At 40.3% G+C, this 22,992-nt stretch overlaps 1 protein-coding gene across 3 annotated transcripts; it reads right to left on the reverse strand.

The window, feature by feature from the left end:
* Positions 1-998: 998 nt before the first annotated feature.
* On the reverse strand, positions 999-22,380 carry LOC131235030 (protein DETOXIFICATION 12-like). Of its 3 annotated transcripts, none has more exons than XM_058232111.1 (7): positions 22,129-22,380; positions 5,329-5,864; positions 5,137-5,223; positions 4,582-4,638; positions 4,246-4,484; positions 3,630-3,662; positions 999-1,368 (listed from the first exon to the last, which is right to left on the reverse strand). In XM_058232111.1, exons 1-7 carry the CDS (start codon positions 22,375-22,377, stop codon positions 1,277-1,279), a joined length of 1,293 nt encoding a protein of 430 aa, XP_058088094.1. In that variant the 5' UTR covers positions 22,378-22,380; the 3' UTR covers positions 999-1,276. The 3 variants fall into 3 exon arrangements, with proteins under 3 accessions (XP_058088094.1, XP_058088093.1, XP_058088095.1); XM_058232110.1 differs by having other exon boundaries at positions 3,457-3,662; XM_058232112.1 differs by having other exon boundaries at positions 3,457-3,662; positions 22,197-22,282.
* Between the last annotated feature and the right edge of the window lie 612 nt (positions 22,381-22,992).

The raw sequence follows: 22,992 nt of genomic DNA on the forward strand, positions 1-22,992 counted from the left end.
ATGCTTCACTTCTCAGTGCAGACGCCGCACCAGATCCAGCATTTGAGAGGAAAATGGATGGACGATGGCAGCCATAAAACCAAACAAAAGGGATGATAGAGAAACTTTCGAGCCAGGGAATAGGGTTTTTTCCCAAGGAGTGGAGGGAAATGAATCGTTTCATGAGAGAGGGAAAAGAAAAAGGCAACGCGGTTTCTGCATTTTTACCTGCTATGGTCTTACTACGGTTTTAGACCGTAGCTAAAAGCCCTCTGAACCGTAGCTATTGCACTATCCTTCGTAGCCCCTCCACGTACGCACGTTTGATGGGTTTTGGACGGACCGTCTTGTCAAGGGCTTTATGGGGTCCATCATGATGCATTTGATATATCCACTCTGTCCATTAATTTTGTAATTTTTTTTGTATGGAATGATTCCAAAACTAGGCAAATCGAAGGTCCAATTGAACCACACCATCAATCAATGGTATGTATTAATCTCCACTATTTCCTGCCGTGTGGTCCACTTGAGCATTCGATCTACTTCCTTTTTTGGGCTCTTGCCCTAACATTTTCTTTTAAAACGGATAGACATATTAGATGGAGTACACACATTTTAATGGGCCTCATAGAGTCTCTTATGGGCTATCCCAGGTTGTATGAATGTGTGGAGGGATTAGCTTTTAGCTATGGTTTGGGTATTTTTAGCTATGGTTTTAAGCCGTAGTAATTTAGCCACGGTCTATATGCGTAGGGAAAAACCATAATCCATAGCCTTTGATCATTTTTTGGTAGTGTACCATATATCTTTAAGCCCTTAGCATATGCAACATATGACACTTACCACGCTTGCTAAGTTTTCAATGTGCAAATGCACCATGTGCGAGTGCTTTACAAACATCGCGAGAACAATTAGACCAAGACAACATTTGTCAAACAAACAAGATTGCCTGAACAAGTTGTCTAGGATTACACTTTTGCTGCTACGAAGCCATACCGATATTGCTTAAAGAGTTTAAAGAGTGGAAAATATCATCGATGAATCTATTAGTTTTAGAAGTCTAATTAAAAGGGTAAAAAAATCTGCCAAATACATCAAAATTTCCTTAATATCACATGCGCATCGATTTGCATCATCACGAATACACACGGGCACATGCACCGACACACAAAACCTCATTATATATTTCCACATTGCCTACCCACAAACTCAAATTTGAGGTAAACATATAAATTAAAACAAATAAGCTAATCCCATTACATAAGATTTAGAGCCAAGAAAGGCTGCATCGAATTCCTTAAAAAGATTCATAGCCGAGAAAGCTTACTTTCGTAATCCATCGTCTATCAACAAACTCTTTGCAAACACTCGCGCCCTCGTCTTGTCTGCCTACAATATCCAACAACAAAATCAACACGTCCGCAAAGGAAAATCACTCAGTATGACTCAAATATGATTGTCGCATTAAGTTCAGTTTACCATAGTTGGGTTGACTTGAAGACGTTAATTACTAAATTAAGATGATAGTAATAATATTCAATGTTCTTAATCCTGATAAATAGAATAAAATAAGCCAAAATAGAACAATAGTTGTATATGTACTCAAAACTGGTTAAAGCCTTTGGGATTGATTCCCTCACCCTTTCACTTTACATTTTTCATTAAAAAAAGAAAGAAAGAAAGAAAGAAAAGAAATGTTTTACCCGCGTAAATCAGTTCGAGTCATTATGAGTCATGTCAACTTGACGGAGTTCACAAGTTGACTCAATGAGTCTTCTACAAAACTCAGACCCTCGACCAAGTCTGCCAGTGGAATCGACGAGTTCCTTGAATTCTCACCGAGTCAAGTTGACTCAGTCGAGTTTCAAGTCAATTCAGCAAGTTTACAACTATGCATTTAAGTAATTAATTTTAAAGCGGGTTTTGATCTTGTATTTTATATGAAGAGTGCGATTGTGGTCCAGAGTCTTCATTCTAGTCATCGAGTTTTAGCAAGGTTTAGGCGTCTTTTTACTATTTTAATTAGTAATTTTTACTATTTTGGAAAAATATCCTATTTCGAGTCAAATTAAGGTCTAGGGTTTATTTTGCTTATTTAAGCACATCAAATATGTTGTAATCAACACTTCCTTCAATAATATCAATTATTATTTATGTTTTTAGGGTCATTTGGATGCTTGTAAATGGTTTTTGTGTTGAATGATTTATAGGTGTAAATCATTTATAGACTATCTTGTTTGGTTGTAAGCTGTAAATGATTGTCTATGTTGGAATAACCTGTAAATTGTTCAAGTTCTGTAAATGAAGAGCTCATCTTTGAAAATATAGCTATTAGGTTGGAAATGAAAAGCCTAAAAATGAAATCATAGCTCTTTTCTGAGAAATCAAATGAGGTTGAAAGCTGTAAATGAATTACAAGCATTTATCATCATCCAAACATAAGACTCTAAACATTTACTTGTAAATCATTTACAGTTAGCCCCGTTTATAGGCGTCTAAATGACCTCTCCTCATGGATTCAAAGACTATTTTTGAGACGAAGATGGTGATCTCCTCTTTATCCACACATCCGCTACGTTAATCACTAAAAGTGCCAAACAGAATACACTGTTTGGATAAACCAAGCATCATTTAATTCCCCCTTGTGTAACAATATGCAATCTGAGTAGTGTATGCTTGAACTGAAAACATGGGCTACAATGCATGAACTAGGGCTGTACATGTCCCAAGCTAGCTTGAAAAGCTCGCTCAGCTTGGATCGATCCAACTCGACTTGACTCGACTTGAACGATAACTCAAGGCGAGCCAAGCTTTATATGACCTAGCTCGTTTTGAAAACAAGCCAAGTTCAAACATAGGGAAGTTTGACTCGACTCGACTTGACTCGAATATATATATATAATTTAAAAATTTTAAAAATTAAAACATAAATCCTACCTTTCCTGTCCTTCCCTCTCTTACCCTTTCCCTTCCTTACCTTACTCGTCGCACTCGAGCTCCTCTCTCTCTCTCTCTCACTACGAGGTGGGCCAATCATCAAGCCTAGCAAAGATCCAAGCCATCCATCCCTTCATCTAAGGTGGGTTATACTCTCTCTCTCTCTCTCTCTCTCTCTCTCTCTCTCTCTCTCTCTCTCTCTCTCTCAGCACCACCATCAAAGTACCCTCTATGGCTCTATCTAATATTATATATTTGTGTATATTATTAATTAAATATTTGATTTGGGAGTTGGGTTAGTTGGGTCGGGTTGCTGGGTTGAGTCAGGTGCAGGTTGGGGTTTGGGTCAGGTTGGGAGCAAGCTCGCCTCGACTCGATCCACTAGCTCGCCTCGAGCTCGACTCGAAAGTTTTGGCAAACAAGCCAAGCTTGAATAGTAAGTTCGAGCTCAAACTCAAGAAGAGCATGGACAAGCCAAGCCAAGCTTGGCTCACCTCGACTCGACTCGGCTTGATGTACAACCCTAGCATGAACACAAACCTGTTGTTGCCAATTTGTAAAGCCTGTAATGAGAGAGAGAAGCACCGACTGTAAAGCCGATCCGCTCACTATCCCAATCCATAGGCCCCATCCTTTCAAATGCAAGACAAAACCCAAGATGCTAGCAACTGGAATTCCAACAAGATAGAATGCTCCAAGGTTTACATAGGCACCTAGATGCTGCCATCCACACCCTCGAGCAACACCTGAAAAATGTAAAAGAGAACTGTTTGACGAGTAACAAACAAAAGGAAAGACACTAGGAAACATTGAGTTCCCTATAGCTTGTTTAGGCATGTTTGGATATTCAATTGAATTGAATTGCAATAATTTTCTTGAAACAAGAGTAAAAAATATGAATGGTGTTAGCTCAACTCCATACATAATGAGAGACTGGCTCCCAAATTGCAACTTTTGTTTCAAATCCAACTTGAAACACACGGTATTGCAATGGGATGCACTCCAGTGGTACCAGTGCCACCATAGCCTTAGGGTGGTACTGGCTAAATGTGGGGCCCGCGTGTTGTATTCACACCATCCAATCCATCAAGATGCATCACCTCAAGAAACCCCAAAGGCCCAATAATCGTTCCGATCTAAAATTAAGTGGGCCGCATGAAAAGAAACAAGCTGAGAGGAGACGCCCATGCTTGAATTTAACAAGTGCACACCCGAGCCCAATACCTTGATCACTACCTTATAATGAATAATGAATTGCATTTCAGTTTGATTGAGCATCCAAACATGCCATTCGAGAAGGCAAACAGAAATGGATGGTGAGATGATCACCTGAGAGGACCCCTTGTAGGCTATCTGTGATGACTGACAGGCAAATCAAAGGCACCATTCTCCTAACATAATCTATGACTTCCTTCTCGTTGCTGAAAGCATAACCAAGAACGTAGCGGATACAGAAAAGGGCCGTGGCCACAATTGCAGTCGCCACGACTGCCACACACATCACAACACACACAGCTAAGCGGGCCGCCTGTGGTTTTCCAGCTCCTAATTCATTCGAAACTCGAGTGCTGTAAGACAACCAACAGTTCCTTATTAACACACATGAAATGCTTGTGCACTTAAAGATGTACATTGATGCATGAATGGCTCAGGATTGGAGCAAACCTGGCAGCAGCACCGAGCCCATACGGAATCGTGTAGAGCAACGAGATGGTGGTGAGGCTGTTCATGAAGATTGAAAGAAATTAGACTATAGGGTCCTTTGATAACATTATCTGCCTCAATCAAATTCCACCCTCCTATAATTTTCAATGGCTGATATTCTACGGGCGACCATCCAATACAGGTAAGAATCCACAATGTCTAAATCATAGTCCAATTGCAGGTGGATAGTAACCCCAAACTCATCTAATCATATTATCTCAACCATCTGATATATTTATTTTGAACTTGAACAAATGACCATTTTATGATCACCAAGTAGGTGGTTAGGATCATCAGATGAGTGTAATCTCAAGATAGGCCCCATCGATAATGACACCCATGGTTTGGATGGTCATCTCGACTGACATACATGTATTATTAAGGGCGTGTTTGGTTGCACCAAATTAGATTTGTTAATGTGAAATTTCAAGAATATGGAGCAACCAAACAAACCAAAAAAAAAACAAAAAAAAAAAATCCCAACTATTAAACATAGAAGTGCAGCCATATCCATACCATATTGAAAGAGCTGAAGTTTCTAGCTTTGGATTGGGTAGAAGCCCAGACAACAAGATAAGCAGTTCAAATGACCACCACTCAAGACTACAATCATCAACAGAGAAAAACATCCATTAGAAGAGGCGAAAAATAAACAAATGTTTCCAAATCATAAAAACCATGAAGGTAGTGGAAAGACAAATGAATTACCATATCATCAATGCAGATGGAATTGCGACCCGGAAGAACTCATCAAGGCCTCGAAACACTTCTTTCGAGAGTGGGGCGCGGGTCTTTTCACAAGATGGAGAGTACTTCACGTACAATCCAAGGATGACCACATTCAACCAATACGATATACTGATGGCCAATGCGGCCCCGACATTTCCCAACCCGATATTATATACCAAGACAGGAATATGAAAACATAGAGTTGCCAAAGAGGTTAGGAGCATTGGAAGAATCAAGCTCTGAGATTGAAAGAATATTATTAGCGCTTGAAGAACTGCGTAAGCGAATAGTGCGGGGATCATCCACATTACATACTTCCCTGCTTCGAATGAGATTAGAAGATCTTGGCCAATGAAAATTAGGATCTTTCCCATGAAAGCCCATAAAAGAGAGAGCGGTAGAGCGACCAAAAGCAGGGCAAGTACAGCCCTTTGAGTGTGAATTCCAAGCTTTTGATATTGCTGGGCTCCGTAAGCTTGCCCGCACAGAGTTTCCAATGCACTTGCCATTCCCATCTGTCACAATGTACAAATTTCAATCAATCAGGCAATGATTAAAAAAAAAAGCATTTTATTTCGACGATCGTATATATTTATTAGGACTTGTTTTCTGATACATCTCATGAATCCCGACAATCTAATATTTCAAGATGATAGTGAAATGGTGGAAAAGGATTCTTGTACCTGACCTCAATTAGTTAGGACAAGACTAAGATGATGATGACGATGGTTATTTGTTTTTTAGGTCCATATGCACCGTCCACAAAAACCGTTACACGCAGCATAGGTGGGACATCTGAGCCATGCATAAGATGGGACTTTCCCGTGGTCCATTATTGTTGTAATAGATGTCTTAAATCAAGTTTGTTACTGGGTCAGTCGATGCCATTGACAGTCTGTTCGATGTCACCTTTGATGGCATCGAACAGTTCTCGATCCCATCGATGTCTTTTGAATTTTCTTTAGTTGATTGCTGGACTAACTAAGTATTCTTTGGATGCTATTGATGAGTGTTCGATGCCATCAAGAATTTTAAAAAAATCATGTTTTGTCATTGGACAGTTAAGGTGTCAGTTCGATGCCATCGACAGGGCTTTGATGCCATCGATAGACATTCGATGGCATTGACAAATTCTGCGTAGATTTTTCGCAAAACTGTGAAATTGCAGGATTTGTTTCCAATTTCGTTTAGGATTCTTTCCAAGGCTATATATATATATATATATATATATATATATATATATATATATATATATATATCTATATATATATATATATATATAAAGTGTAAACGGAATTGAGAGTAATTCCAAGGGTTTTAAAATAGTTCTAGGGTTTCAAAGGGGTGGAGCAAAGGTGAGATTCGAGGTTGTTCGAATTGGGTAAGCCTTCTCTCTTTGTAATTTCTGCTTTCATAGTGAATTTCTGTCGCTTTGTGTCGTAGTTTTTTCCCGAAAGGTTTTCCACGTTAAATCGTGGTGTTTTTCTTTCTTTTGCTTGGTGCTTTTGGATTGCTATCGTAGATTCATTTCTGTGTGACTCCACTATTGTCCCGACAATTATCAAGTGAACCACCTTGATATAGAACGAAGCAAACTTTCAAGAAAACATGCCGACAGTCTATAACTAATGTATATTTGCAGCCCACCTAATGAACAAAGTGTCTTGTTTCTTGTGCATGTTCATCTTCATGGGGTGTGTCTAGACAAGGGGGCATGTGGGGCTATCAAACCTCTTACTAAGAAGAGAAAGAATAGTTGTTAAGAGAGCTGGATAGATTCAAATGAGGAGCGGACAAAGTAAAGGCATTGTAAGGAAGAATTTGAAGATATTTCAAATCTACATTTTTAGTTAAAGCTGGGCATCAAGTCAAGTCAAACTAAGTAAGGGCTTGCTTGACTCGATTCGGTTTTGAAATAGGCCTGACCCAAACTAGATCCGACTCAATACCGAGTCCAAAATGCCTGGCTCGATTCGAGTTCGGTTTGGCCTGGACTAATCTGAACCGAGTCCGATCCGGTCAGAAGTACTGAGTCGGGTTGAGTTGGCACCGAGTTGGATTGAGAGATGAGGGAGGGAGAGCCCGCGAGAGTGGAGAAGAAAGAGAGAGGTGGAGGAGGAGGAGGGTGATGGTGGTGGGTGGTTGCCGGGCTTGGAAGATGAGGAGGATGAGGGAGAGAGAGAGAGATTTTGGGATCAGGTCGGGGTAGGGTGAGACGGGTAGGGTTAGAAAGCTGGGTTTTGGATCGAGTTAGGTCTAACCGAATCGAGTTTCAGGTCGATTTACTATGTAACTCGAACTCGACTCGGTTTGAGTTCGGATTTGGTGAAGCCTACTCTGTTCGCACCCACTCACCCATTCGGTTCTGGTCGAGTCGGATCTGAACAAGTTAGACGAGATGAGTTAGCCTGACCAAGTCGTCCCGTGCCCACCTCTATTTTTAGTCCATCAATCATTGAAGGCGACTCCGATAATGGTTTAATATGCAGTCATTGAAAATCTTCATACATGTAGCAAGGGGCTGAGTGAATCCATGCCGCACATATCTAGAAGGCCCCACCATGAAAGGCTCGTGGCCCCATATTTCAAAAACCACACCAATTGGACATTTCCCGCCATTCAGTGAGTGGCCTTCAAACCAGTACTGAATAATGAAGATGGCTAAGATTGTCCAATTGGCCCGTATTTTGAGGCCACCACACGAATGGTCCCGATTCTATCTCGTGCCACGTGTACGACGGAGGAGGTATCACCATTAAATATCTGTTACTTATCAAAAAGGGGAAAAGAAGAATATTAAAAGAGCTAAATGCATCATATAAGTAGGGTGTGATTTGGAAGAAAATTGGTCATATAAGAATTACAGGATCTTGAGCTTCACAATGTCTCAGGCTCCCAGATCCAAACATGTGGGGCCCACTGTTTGGTAATCCAGACCATTGATCTGATAGGGACAACCATAGATGGGTTTACTCCAAAAGCATCCAGATTCATAGAATTTAAAGACTTCTTGAAAAGACTGCCATTTTCCAAGTTTTCTCAAAAGGATAAACACTATGGAATAAAATTTCTCATTTGTGTGACTATAAGAAAAGGCCGCCTTATCAATGTGCCTAACCAGTGCAAACTCTCTGTGCATTATTAGGGTGAGAATTTATGTGGGCCCAAGTTATCAACATATGATTGCAATGGACAAATATATCCAAGAGGTCCTTTGTAGAGTACATATTTCTTTAATATCGCCTAGTCGATTATCACAACCACTTAGAGCTTATTTGGATTACCAATCATCATGGTAATGTTAAAAAAAAAAAGTATCATCATTGCAATTTTACAGAGCCAAATTAAACATGAGAATCGTCGGTCAAAGATAGATGTTTTTAGAAGATCAGTAAAGGAATTTGTAATCATCACACTTTTTTATAGCATTATTGTGAAAACTTGAATCCGAATAGAGACATCAGTGCATGGATGTGATGATTTGATATAAAGTGATGGGAAAATGTCATCACTATCATTTTACCGTCAATAAATCAAACACAAGAATTGGACTATCAAATGTAGATGTTATTAGGAGACGAGTAAAGAAATTTATAACCATTGCACTTTTCCTTTACATTAACATGGTAATTGGTAATCCAAACAGGCCAGGGATGGTAAGAAACATTCTTACTCCTACCATCCATTTTGAAGTCCCATAAAAATCATAGTTGACTTTGGGTCATCTACGTCTATCCAATAGTCAAAATTGAGGCCGGAGCTTAACCCATGTTGTAATCAATTTCATGTCCAAACCCACCCATTGAAGTCATAAATGTTAGGATCTATGGAGCCTAATCACTAGAGATGTAGGGTCATCTACGCCTATCCAAAAGTCAAAAGTCAACTTAAAGCTCAACCCATTTAGTAATCATAAATATTAGGATCCGTTTAGCCTGGTCATCAGAGATGTACTATCATTCAGCCAGCAATTTCATAATTTCATATGGAGTTTGACGTAAATCACGTTTTAATTGCTTTCCGCTCGTTAACAACACCCTCTTTTGCTTTTATCTTCTTTGCTTGCTCTTGGTGATGTGTTCTCCTTTGTTCTTAGACTCCTTTTTCATCTTTTTTTTTTTTTATACCCTTTCTGATCTACAGGGTACCCCAAAAAAGACGCATGCAGTGGATGTGGGAAGGAAGGGCAACCATTTAGAATGCAAGGCTTGTGTGGAAGCGAGCAGGCAAGAATGAAGGCCGCGACTAGGAAGTAACCCCCACAAACTAAAGCGGCGAAGAACAAATAGAATTTGCTACAAAAGCCAACTAACAGGGGTATTCCAATGTATGAGAACATAGTAATGGAGAAGGTAATAGCCAAAAAGAGGTATTATTCAGGTAATATTTCCAAAGGAGTTGCAAATGGATCCGTTAGTTTACCAATCATTGCCTCACCTTGCACCTTTTTTTTTTCTTTTTTTCTTTTTGTAACATTCTGAAATTTTATGGCCACAGTTTGTACTCATACCCGACAAAAATGGGTGTTATTAATTGAATGAATTGGATGCTTTAAAAATCACACCTTTTTTTTTCTTCATTTGGATCACATCCAAATACATTCATGAAGGTAACATTCACAAAAATAAAATCGACTGTATTGATTATTTCATCAGAGTAAAAGAATTCAGTAAATAATCAAATGCCTCTCAATATGAGCATATTACATTATCGAGTTCGGAAATTTTCAACTTTTTGTTCTGTTGGTGGTTGTTGCAAATAATTTTCTATTTCGCATAGAAATTATTCAAGTTTCAGTCTAAGTGGAGCCCATCATGACAATTTTTTATGCAATCCAATCCGTTCATCAGCGTTGCAGGGTCATGTTCTGTTATGGGCTCGAATATGAAGCAAATCTGAGCCTTATATAAGCTTATCTTGAAAAATTCTTCAAGCGAGTGCCCAAATGGATATAATCTTAATTATCGATCTACGCTTAATGATCAGGGCTAAATTTTGGAAAAAACGTGTGATCAGGATAGAAAAATGGTTGGATAAAATTTGGTGGTTGATCGATGGTGGAAAAGGCCTAGATCTGAAATATCTTCTTTTGCGTCAAAAGGAAGGAATCAACTTTAGCGTTCAACGGCGTAGAATCATAGATCGGGGTATAAATTTTGTATGATATCGTAGTCATGTAATGCCAATGTGTGATCCAATTTTGAGTTGCGATAGACGACAGGAAGTGACTAGATCTAAAGATTTAGGTTTATACAGAGTTGATAAGCTCTAAAAGTTTAACTTGGCTTAACAAGGTGAAGTCTTCATATTTCACACTTGGCCCGTATGATGGCCAATCCAAGTCGTTCATATGAACGAAAAGATCTTACTACGACTACCCACGAGGTTTCTTTACTCGATGGACACCAAAATCAACGGTTACGAGCTGATTTATAAATTAGGCTACTTTTACAATTATCTAAGGGCTGAAATTTGACGTGTATAGTTAATTTATGATAGATAGGCACGATATAAAATTTTATTGAAACGGATCATGAGAACCATATGATTTGGAATTCAAGGATATAGGTTAATAATATTTTCGTAATTATTGTTGATCTAAGAGTTTTGTAAAATCTAATGGTTTTACATAGTTATAGGTACATTTCTAAGAAATTATTTCAAAAGGACTTATATCTAAATCATTATGAATAAAGAGTTATTCACAAAATAAATTAGGGAATATACATATATCAAACCACACAATGGATGATCAGATGACATGTTTAAAATAGAAAAACTTGATGGTTAGTAATCTAGTCATATATATAGATGGGTATATAGTTAATTTTGTAAACAGATGATCGCAAATGGGTTTACTTGGACATATGATGATTTTGTCTTAAAATCAACGATCGAATAACTTGATCTATGGATGAGGATCATTCTCAACGGTTAAATGTATGTTGGAGAATAGATGTAAGGTTAGGATAGCTAGATTGGTATCGTACAGATGTACATGTTAAGTTAAATTTCATGGTAACACTGGAAAACTTTCAATACTCAAGTATTGAAAAGTTTAGGGTGTTACACTTTTCCTCACCCCATGATCCCTTTCCCATGTCGTGAAAGTGCAGCAGTGCTCCTTTATTCTTGTACCTTAAAGGCTTTTTCCAATATCTCGGATGTTTATTCCTTAGATACCATCATTGCTTCTTCTCCGGGACAAGAAGTTCACGACTTGTGGGCCTTCTACCTCCACACAGCGTTACTCGGTCAGGCTTTCGCCCATGGTGAAAAATTCCCCACTACTGCCTCCCGTAGGAGTCTGGGCCCTAGTTTATGTTTTAGGTAATATATATTTTTCCATGGAGAGAGCCTTCATTGTTCATTTTTTACCTTTAAGTATAGTGAATCGGTGTGAATCCATAAACGTATCAAAAGAGAACCATGTAAATCTCTGTGTTATGGTTTGCATTTTTTCTTTTTCCTTTTTCTTTTGATCGATATTCTGGTGTGTTGTCGAGAAGGGATCTCTTCTCCCAAGAACTGGTATTATAGCTCTTAGTTTCAAGTGGAAGCAATGTTGGAAGAAGGAAAAGTGAGGATTGAAAAGTTCAATGGCTCGAACTTCTACTTCTGAAAGATGTAGATAGAGGATCTGTTGGGGATTTGGCCTACGGAATCATACAGATCTAGATTTAGGATAGCAATTCAATGGCACCAAGCACATACAAGAGAACACAATGTTTTTAACGTGGAAAACCCATGCGGGAAAAAACTACAGCACAAAGCGACAGAAATCCACTATGAAATAGAAATTACAAGAGAAATGACTTACCCGATTCGAACAACCTCGAATCTCACCCTTGCTACACCCTTTGATAACCCTAGAACCCTTTAGAAAGCTTTTGAATTATTTAGAATAGCCATAGGGACTCTTATTTATAGTTTTAGGAAACTCCCTTCCGCATCCTTGTTACGAAAGGACTCAAATTTGCAATCCGCACAAAATCGCGGAACGAATCTGCATAACCATGATTGGTCGAGCGGATTGCACGACCGGTCGAGCACCACCCACAACCGGTCGAGCATGGCCTACGACCGGTCGAGCACCTCTGACCACAAAAATTGATGCTCGCTGGATTTTGAGTCGAGCGGGCTACGACTAGTCGAGCCGCTCTCACGACCGGTCGAACCTGACCCACGACTAGTCGTGCATGTTTAGATTTAAGACATATCACAACAATCTCCACCATGTCTTCAATCTTGAACCGTGTAGCTTCTTGACCTCTTCTCTTATTTCTGTATCACATCATAGCTTCTTGTGCACACTCCATTTTTCTTTTACGTCATTGCCAAGCCCAGAGAAGTTACACAGACCTTGAACTTCCCTGTAGGAACGATCTAGGTGAGCATGTCTGCCGGATCAAAATTCACAAGCTCAACCACTTTTGCTCCTGTCTTCTCAAAAAAAAAAGGAAAGACGTAGTCTTCTTACCATCTCGTCGCTACCCAATATTGCTTGCCGGAGTACTTGCTCACAATACTGGTAGCTTGTGAAATAACCGGTCTAATCCAGATCATGGCATACACCGCCAACCGCATTCGAATAAGGCTCATGAGATATCCTGCTTTTCCTCATCTATTTTGGGACATGTCCTCAAGAAAACTTGAGGAGAGACATGTAGGGAACACTCTTTCGCTTTACCTGGCCCATCACATCCTTGATCAATACCTACACACAAGGTATTCCTCTTATTATTACCAAAGCCTACTCCTCCTTCAGTCTCAATGCCAAGAACCATCTTCGTAGCCCCCCGATCCTTCATCTATGAAGGAATCAAACCACTACCTAGGCGACAGGTTGAACCATGACCTCCTGCAAAGTCTCTTCTCAGCCCCTTTAACTTCGAACCGCTCTGGTTGCTTCATGTAGATCTGCTCTTCCCTTTCCCTTGCAGAAGTACAGACTCTACATCCATCTTTTCAGCTCAAGATCACATTGGCCAACTAGCGCCAATCACGGATCTAATAGATACCTGTTATACCGTCGGTGCAAATATCTCTGAGAAGTCGATCCCTTCTATCTGAGCATAACCCTTCGCTACCAACCTCACCCTGTATCTATGTTGTATCCTCCTGAAGATCCACCTGCATCCAACCGCTTTCCGGCCCACTGGAAGCTCCACCCGCTCTCATATATCGGTCTGGTACAACGAATCCATCACATTGCCCATAGCCACCTTTCACTTCTCAGCACCAGGCTTACCTACAGCCATCTGAATAGAAGATGAATCCCTCTGTGATATTGGAGTCGTCCATGTACCTCGCCGATATCCTGCGATCATGCCGTGTGATTCTTCTCACATGTGACTACTCCACCTGCTCTGTATCCCTGTCCGCATGTCTCAGCCTTCCTGCCCTGCTCGCTCATGTGTCCATGCCCAACATGCCACACACGTGCAGAGGTGGAATTCACTACATCCATTACAGCTTCACCTTTTGAAGTGCTCCCGATCAACCTGTACATATTACTGAGTCATTGCGCTTTCATGATTACCCGTGCCCCCTTAAATACTTTAAGAGCACCATCAATACCTGTGTACTTGCATCCTTTTACATTAAGCACACCAAGAGAAATCAGATTCTACTTCAAATTAGGAACGTGCCTCACATCTATCAAGGTACGCTTCACCCCATCAAACATCCTGATGCGCATCGAACTAATAGCCACAACATTACAGACAATGTCATTGCCCATAAATACCTGTCCACCATTGCACTCCCTGTAGCTGGTGAACCAACTTCGATGAGGAGTCGTGTGAAAAGATGTCCCTGTGTCTAGCATCTACTCGTCCTTACGATCATCATATGGCCGTCTAAGCGAAGACACAGATAAAATATTACCATCACATCCATCTGACGTGGCAGTGTTGGCCTCCCTACATGAAGCCTCAGAATCTTCCCTCTTCAATTTAGGACTTTCACAATCCTTCTTCATATGTCCTTCCTTCTCACAGTTCCAACACTTTACTTTTCCTTTGCCCTTGCCCTTGGATTTGGATTTAGAACCTGAAGAACCTGTACCTTGTTCAAAATTTCTACCCACTGTAAATAGTACATCAGAAGATGTCCTCATGTCGTTGTTTAACTGTCTCATAGCCTTCCCTTGAAGGGCTGAGATAACGATGTCGATACTCAGGATTTTATTCATGTTGCACATAGTGTCCTTGAATGACTCATATGACGCCGGAAGATAATTCAGCAACATACATGCTTGTTCTTCATCTTTCATTACTTCCTCCATATCCAGCAATTTGTAAACTAATTTATTAAAGTTGCTGATTGTGAGCCTCCAGATCTCCACCCTCTGCTATCTTGAAGTTATACTACTGCTGCTTCAAGTGCAGGTGATTTTCAGAGGATTTTTTCGCATAGACATCCTCTAACTTCACCCATAACTTAGCCGCAATTTTCTCCCTCATGACGTTATAGAGAACATCATCCGTGAGACATAAACGGATTGATGATAAAGCCTTCTTATCAAGTGCATTCTACTCATCATCAGTCATAGTAGACTTCCACTCCTCAAGAGTACCATCTTCGCCTTGCTTGATTAAGGAACTTATCATCTTGATTTTCCATAACTCAAAATTATTTTTCCCTGAGTACTTCTCAATCTCATACCTAGTGCTCGACATTATTACTAATTCCTCATATTTAAATCTGTGCCCCAACGATAGCTCTGATACCACTTGTTGGAGATTTGACCTGCTCACATAGATCTAGATCTAGGATAGCAATTCAATGGCACCAAGCACATACAAGAGAACACAATGTTTTTAACATGGAAAACCATTGCAGGAAAAAACCACGGCACAAAGCGACAAAAATCCACCATGAAATAGAAATTACAAGAGAAAGGACTTACCCGATTCGAACAACCTCGAATCTCACCTTTGCTACACCCCTTGATAACCCTAGAACCCTTTAGAAAGCTTTTGAATTATTTAGAATAGCCCTAGGGACCCTTATTTATAGTTTTAGGAAACTCCCTTCCGCATCCTTGTTGCGAAAGGACTCAAATTTGCAATCCGCACAAAATCGCGGAACGAATCTGCGTAACCACGACTGGTTGAGCGGACTGCACGATCGGTCGAGCGCCACCCACAACCGGTCGAGCATGGCCCACGACTGGTCGAGCACTTCGGACCCCAAAAATTGATGCTCGTTGGATTTTGAGTCGAGCGGGCTACGACTAGTCGAGCCGCTCCCACGACCGGTCGAACCTGACCCACGACCGGTCGTGCATGTTGAGATTTAAGACATATCACAACAGGATCACCTCTATGAGAAAGATATCTATCTTCATCTTGGAGGAAAATCGAAGAAACCAGAAAAATGTTCGATAGCGACTGGGAGAAGCTCGACAGAAAGGCTCTGGGGATGATTCAACTTTCTTTGGCAAAACTTATTGCATTTAATATCACGAAAGGGACGACCATAGAAGATTTGATGACAGCCTTACTAAGGATGTACAAAAAACTATCTGCTTCCAATAAAGTTCATCTAATGAAGCGGTTGTTCAATATGGAAATGTCTGATGGCTGAAACATGGTTGAGCATCTCAACAAATACAACACAGTCACAAGCCGGTTGAAGTCCATAGGCCTCAATTTTTATGAAGAAATTAGAGCTCTTTTAATCTTATCAAGGTTACTAGAAAGCTGGGCAGTTTGGTGGTAGCCTTGAACAATTCTACTGGATCAACGAAGTTGAAGTATTATGATGTTGTAGGCCTTATTCTAAGTAAGGAATCTCGGAGGAAAGCCTCAAAATCATCAAGTGAAACATCAAAGAATGCTCTAAATGCTAAAGAAAGGAGAAGAAAACCAAATAGAGAAAACAAAAATCATGACTGATCAAGATCAAGGAAGAACAGATCATCCAAGTTATCACTTTAATTGTGCACAAATGTCTTCACTCTACATATAGAGCGCAACACAAAGGGATAGTCTGCAAGCTGAATCTAGAGAAACATTATGACCATGTCAATTGGAAATTTCTTGACTACTTATTGGGTCGGATGAGGGTGTGCACAAAGATGGAGGAAATGGATAGGTGAATGCATAGGCTTGATGCATATCTTAGTATTTCTTAACGGCTCTCCAAATGAATTTTTTTAAAATGCTACAGACCTTCAGCAAGGTGATCCATTATCTCTATTCCTCTTTATTATAGTCTTTGAGGCCTTTTCAAGGATGTTTTGCAAAAGCCAGGAAGAATATCTCACAAGCAACTTTAAGATTGAAGGAATGCCAAGCCCAATATCTTATCTCCAATTTGTGGATGATATCCTTCTTTTACCTGACGTGGATCCATTCAAGATAAAGCTTTGAATACAATAATATGTTGCTATAAGGAAATCCCGAGTCTAAAGGTTGACATAGCCAAAATCAAAATGTTTGGAGTATGCATGGGAGAATATGAAGTCAATGTTGGTTAATTTGTTTGGATGTGCGATGGGCTCCTTGCTGACTTCTTTTGTGGGTCTACCTTTATGCATTGGTAAACCACCTAAACATCTCTAAGATAAAGTGCCACGGTGGTTTGAAAAAGATGCTAGTTAAATGGAACTCTCAATATATTTCCTATGGTGGACGCACTACTCTCATTAAAGTGACCCTCTCAAATCTTCCCCTTATACTTTATCGCTCTTCAGATGCCATTGGGCCTACTTTGATGCGTGTATTGTATATCCATGTCATCCATTCGTTTCTACAGATCATTGTATGACATGAGACCATAAATAAAGTTGATTCAAATCCAAGGTGGACCACACTACATGAAGCAGTGGTGATTAACCATTAAAAACTTTTTGTGGGCCACAAAAGTTTTGGAACAGGATGAAATACTTTTCTTCCTTTATCTAGTTATGTGTGACCTTATCACCAAATTGGACAGCAAATAAACATTACAGTGGCCCGTAGGAAGTTTTCAATGGTGGGTGTTCAATCACCACTGTTTCATGTAGTTTGGTCCACCTGAAATTTGTATGTGCCTCATTTTTTGGGCTCCTGCACTAAAAAATGAGCTAGGAAAATGGATGGACAGCATGGATATAGTACACATAGTTCGACTATCAGTATCGTTACAAGTTTCGCTGGCCAGGGATACGGAAACAATATCGATATCGCCGATAATACCACTGATAACCGAAAATGTAGGGAAACATAGAAAAAACAGTGAAATTTTCAGCGAAACTTCAGGAGATGTTAAAATGTACATATTTACATATTTAGAAATTAAAAAAAATTTATAAAAAGAATGCATATATAACAAGTTTTCATTTAATGGGGCCTTAAAAGCATGTGTTATTGGAAGAAATCAATTTAACCATCCCATTTGGCCTATTTATCCATCCAACTTTCCATCCAAACATCCATTAATATTGTAAAATATCAATAACACATGATATTTCATTAAGAAATCTCAACAATTAGAAAGCAAACAAAAGATTGTGGTTTCAATATTGTGCATGTTGGGATATCAATAATATCGAGACATTATTAATATTATCAATGAGAAATTGAACACTACATACAACCATGTACCCATGAAAAAAGATATGAAATAAATTTTTTTCTAATAAACAAACTTTTGATGATATCAACACATTGGCGATGTTATTGAAATATTGTCAATACACTTTGATACAAGCATTACCTAGAATTTACATAGCCAAAAATATTGGTGATATTAATGCATTGGCAATACAAGCAACACTTAAAATTTACATAGTTGAAAATATTGGCGATTATGTTAGTGATATTAATATATTAGTGATACTTAGTGATACATTGTTAATACCTAGAATTTCTGATACTACCAGCGTTATAGGTATCGCTACCAGTGTTATCGTATCACTAAGCTGGAAATAAGGATAATATTGAAAATATTTCGTTAATATCAAAGATAATTTGAACATTGAGTACACATACATCAAAGTGGGCCCCACGGTTGGGGCAGCAGCTAATCCGCTCATCTCTAAACTTTATAGATAAATACTTTGATACTACCCGGTAATGCGATGGATATTGATACGTAGGAAGTAAGACATTACTGAAGATTTTCGTAGGTTGAATTCAAGTAATTCAAATTAAACCATCCGAAATATCCGCGATTGTAGACTTTTCACAATCTAAACCAGAGGAATTATTTAATACTATGGCTGTCCATGACCCCTGATACGCAGGCTGCCAAATATTATAAACGTAGCATTCATTAATTAATTAAACCGACTAAACTGTGGAAGATACTGTCTTTTACTTACGGTGCCAAATCCAGACAAGTGGAATAATCCTAACCACTGATTGGGTGACACGTGTTTGTTGAAGTAAGACCGTTGGATATTGTACATGTTTAACCGTCTAATAAATTTCCACCAATCCGGTGGTCAGACAAACAAATACGACCAACTTTTGGTTCATGGCACGTGTAGACTGGGACCTATAATTTGGACAGTTTAATTCACAATAAATGCGTGCTACGTGTGCAATTTCTAAGTAATTCCTAAGTGGCAGCGTATCATCTACCACTCTGCCAGAGAATCAATTTGGACCGTCTGCATTCCAAATGACGACTGTTTCAGCAGCGCATCGGCCAGTAGGGCGGTATACGAATCGAGTTAGCTCGCTCGCTCGACTGGACTAGAAAAAGCTCGATTCAACTCGGTTCGAAACTGAGTTCCAACCGAGTTGACATGATTTTTCGAGCTTGATTTCTCGCAAGAGCTCGACTCAACCCAGATCAAACCCAATTCGAATCGAACTCGAATCAAACCAGTTTGGTGACCCGGTTTCTTTGATATTGATGTTGCTCACCGAGTGTTTGATGAAATGACTCAATGAAGTGTGTCGGATGGCAAAGAAGGTGTGTACTTGAAACAAATGCCTTTTTTCTCTTGATTTTTATGTTGCTTAGAAGGTGTTTGATGAAATACTTGAAAAACCACTACTGTTGTTTTATATACAGTGAGATTTTAAAGATGTAATTCATGTGTTTATAAAATTGCTGCACAGGCGAACTCAACTCGATTTTAACTTGAACTTGGCTTGAACTAGTCTGATCTACTGATCGAACCGAGCTGAGCCGAGTTGGCTAGTCAGGCTTGAGGACCGAGCCAAGCCAACTCAACTCGGTTCGACTTGTTTACACCTCCCGTCTGTGGGGACATGATTTGTCTAGTGACCCTGACACCATACAGCTAGCTGGTGTCAAAGTTCTGTGGCTCCATCATGATATATATATATATATATATATATATATATGGGAAAAGGTACTATGCACTCGACCTCACTAGTCCGTCCCATGAAGTCGAGCTGTGTGGGCCCCACCGTGATGCATTTCGAACATCTACCCCATCAGTCAGATGCACCATTCCATCATGGGCCTAGGTCTCAAAAATCAAGTCAATTCGTGACTTGTGTGGGCCACACCACATACAGAAGTGGGGAGGGGCCGTGCACCATTAAAACATTCATAATCATTTTTTGGGCCCATTGAGATGTGGTTTGCAAATCCAGCCCATCCATTATGTGTGTCCCACTTGGATGAGGGTTCAGACCAAGTTTCAGCAGCATTCAAAACTTAGGTGGGCCCCACCAAGTGCTTTTATATGTTTTAATGGTGTCTTCACATGATTTTAGATGGTATGACCCACCTGAGTTCCGTATACGGCTGATTTTTGGGATATCCCATAATTTAGAGGGGACCCATCAAATGGACGGTGTTGATGGTCGACATGCATCACGGTGGGGCCCACACAGCTCCACCTCACGAGAGCTTATCAAGATGAGACAATAATTACACCTTTTATATATATATATATATATATATATATATATATATATATATATATATATATATGGAAAAGGTACTATGCGCTCGGCCTCACTAGTCCGTCCCATGAGGTCGAGTTGTGTGGGGCCCACCGTGATGCGTTTTGAACATCTACCCCATCAATTAGATGCACCATTCCATCATGGGCGTAGGTCTCAAAAATCAAGTCAATTCGTGACTTGTGTGGGTCACACCACATACAGAAGTGGGGAGGGGCCGTGCACCATTAAAACATTCATAATCATTTTTTGGGCCCACCGAGATGTGGTTTGCAAATCCAGCCCATCCATTATGTGTGTCCCACTTGGATGAGGGTTCAGACCAAGTTTCAACAGCATTCAAAACTCAGGTGAGCCCCACCAAGTGCTTTTATATGTTTTAACGGTGTCTTCACATGATTTAAAATGGTATGGCCCACCTAAGTTTCGTATACGGCTGATTTTTGGGATATCCCATAATTTAGAGGGGAGCCATCAAATACACGCTGTTGATGGTCGACACGCATCATGGTGGGGCCTACACAGCTCGACCTCATGGGAGCTTATAGGGAGGTGGAGCGCATAGTACCTTTTTCCATATATATATATATATATATATATATATATATATATATATATATATATATATATATATATATATATATATATATTCATTTTAGGACATGAGCCTAAAAATGAGGCAGATCCAACTCTCAAGTGGACCACACCATCGGAAAAAGAAGTGATTGGACACTTACCGTTGAAATCATTCCGGGGGCTTCCTACGGATTTGGCCGCAAGAAGTTTTCGACGGTTAGCATTCTTAGCGTACGAAGGATAGCCCACTCTTCGCGTGGCCCACAAGCGCCGGCTGTATGTAGACCTCTAATCGAGCTTTTTTTTTTTTTCCTTCCCCATAATCCTCTTATCCCGTAAGCGTGGGGCCCACCTGAGGAGTGCACCGGCCTAACTTCGCAGCCATTACATGTTCACCGATGCCCACATCCACTGAATGACCTACAAATCTCACACGCGTGATAGTTTGGCACGCTTGCCGCATGAGAATAAGGACCCGCATTGTGTGGTAACCCTGCCACTGCCGACCTCCGTGGTGGCAGGACTCAAATGGGGCCCACTATGATATATGTGTTTCATCCATTCCGTCCATCCGTTTTTCCACCTCAATTCAGGCCATGATATTAAAATTGAAGCATATTCAAAGCTCAAGTGCACCACACAAGGAAAGAGTGGAGATTGAAAGCCTACCGTTGAAAACTTCTTAGGGGCCACAGAGTTTGGGATCAAGCCGATATTTGCGTTTTCCCATCATCCATGTCTGTGTGACCTTACGAACAGGTTAGATGACAAATACACATCACTGTGTACCCTAAGAAGGTTTCAACGGTGGATGTCATTATCCCCACTGTTTCCTGTGATGTGGTCCACTTGATCTCTGGATAAGCTTCTATTTTTGGCTCATACACTAAAATGATCTTGTAAAACGGATGTACAGTGACGATAAAAACACCTGCACGACCATGGGCCCCACAGAGTCCTACCACCACGGAGGTCGGTGTAGCAGAGTCACGATGCACGTATCCTCTCCATGCGTGCCACTTGGCCAGTTCCAGGTTCATCTGAAGTGTGCAGGTGGACCCCCCACCGTGGAAGTCACCATTAAGCAAAATCAGCTGGTCCACCCATCAGGTGGACCACCCAACTGTCCTCAATCAATCTAGACATGTGGACCCACCTGATGAGTGGTCTAGCCCCATTTTGGGTACGACCACCTCCAGTGGCGGTTCCACCTCCTACACGATTCAGATGTCCCACACGCTTGCGGGATTAGCCACGTGTGAGGCAAGCACAAATCTTCCATAGATTATACTCATTTGACAGAGAGAGAGAAATGACATACCATGACGCTGAAACCAATGACACTAGAGAGTGAAGTAGCTATGGCAGCGCTGGAGAGAGCAAGCTCACCAAAGTGGCCCACCATCATCAAAGAGATCTCCTGCTGTAGATTTTGGAACACTAAAACTACAATCATGGGCCCAGCTAAAAGGCCCTGCTTTTTCACCTCCTCCATCACCACACCCCATCTTAAATCCCCACCGTCCCTTCTCTCTCCTCTCTCCTCTCTGCACAACAGCCCTTCTTCCATCTCTTTCTGAGACATGATAGGAAAGGCTTATACAACTCAGCGTTATGACCGTCTTACCTAATTTATAGGGGTGGGATATGGCACGTGCATGGCATGGGAAGCGGATTACGTACTGAGTAAATCAGCATCCTACAGCGTACTGAGTAAACTATGTGGAGCCCACTGTCATTTATGTGTCTTATCCACGCGTCCATCCGTTTTAGGATATTATTTTAGAATATATTTCCAAAATATAAGCATATCAAAATCTTGAGTGGACCACAGCATGGGAAACAGTGTGAATTGAACGCTTACAGTTGAAATCTTCTTGGGGGCCACAGTAAGGGTAACACCCCCTTAAGGTATTATCCGAGTAACAGCTAATCCGTTCGCCCCAAAAAAAAATAATAATAATAAAAATAAAATAAAAATAAAAATAAAAATAAATCAGAAAACGAGAGTTAGGTAATGGGCCACGCATGTGAGTGGTATGATCATCTTTTACATTTATCTTGGGCATGCATTTGAAATTGGAGTTTGAAAATGCACAAGTGCATGTTTTTGCATTCCGTGGTGGGGGGAGAAATTTGGGACTGTGGACCCCACCTTTTATCCAGCTGTTTTTATGAAACAACA

This window comes from Magnolia sinica, chromosome 19 (assembly GCF_029962835.1).
Source record: "Magnolia sinica isolate HGM2019 chromosome 19, MsV1, whole genome shotgun sequence".
In the NCBI taxonomy this organism is placed as follows: Eukaryota; Viridiplantae; Streptophyta; class Magnoliopsida; order Magnoliales; family Magnoliaceae; genus Magnolia; species Magnolia sinica.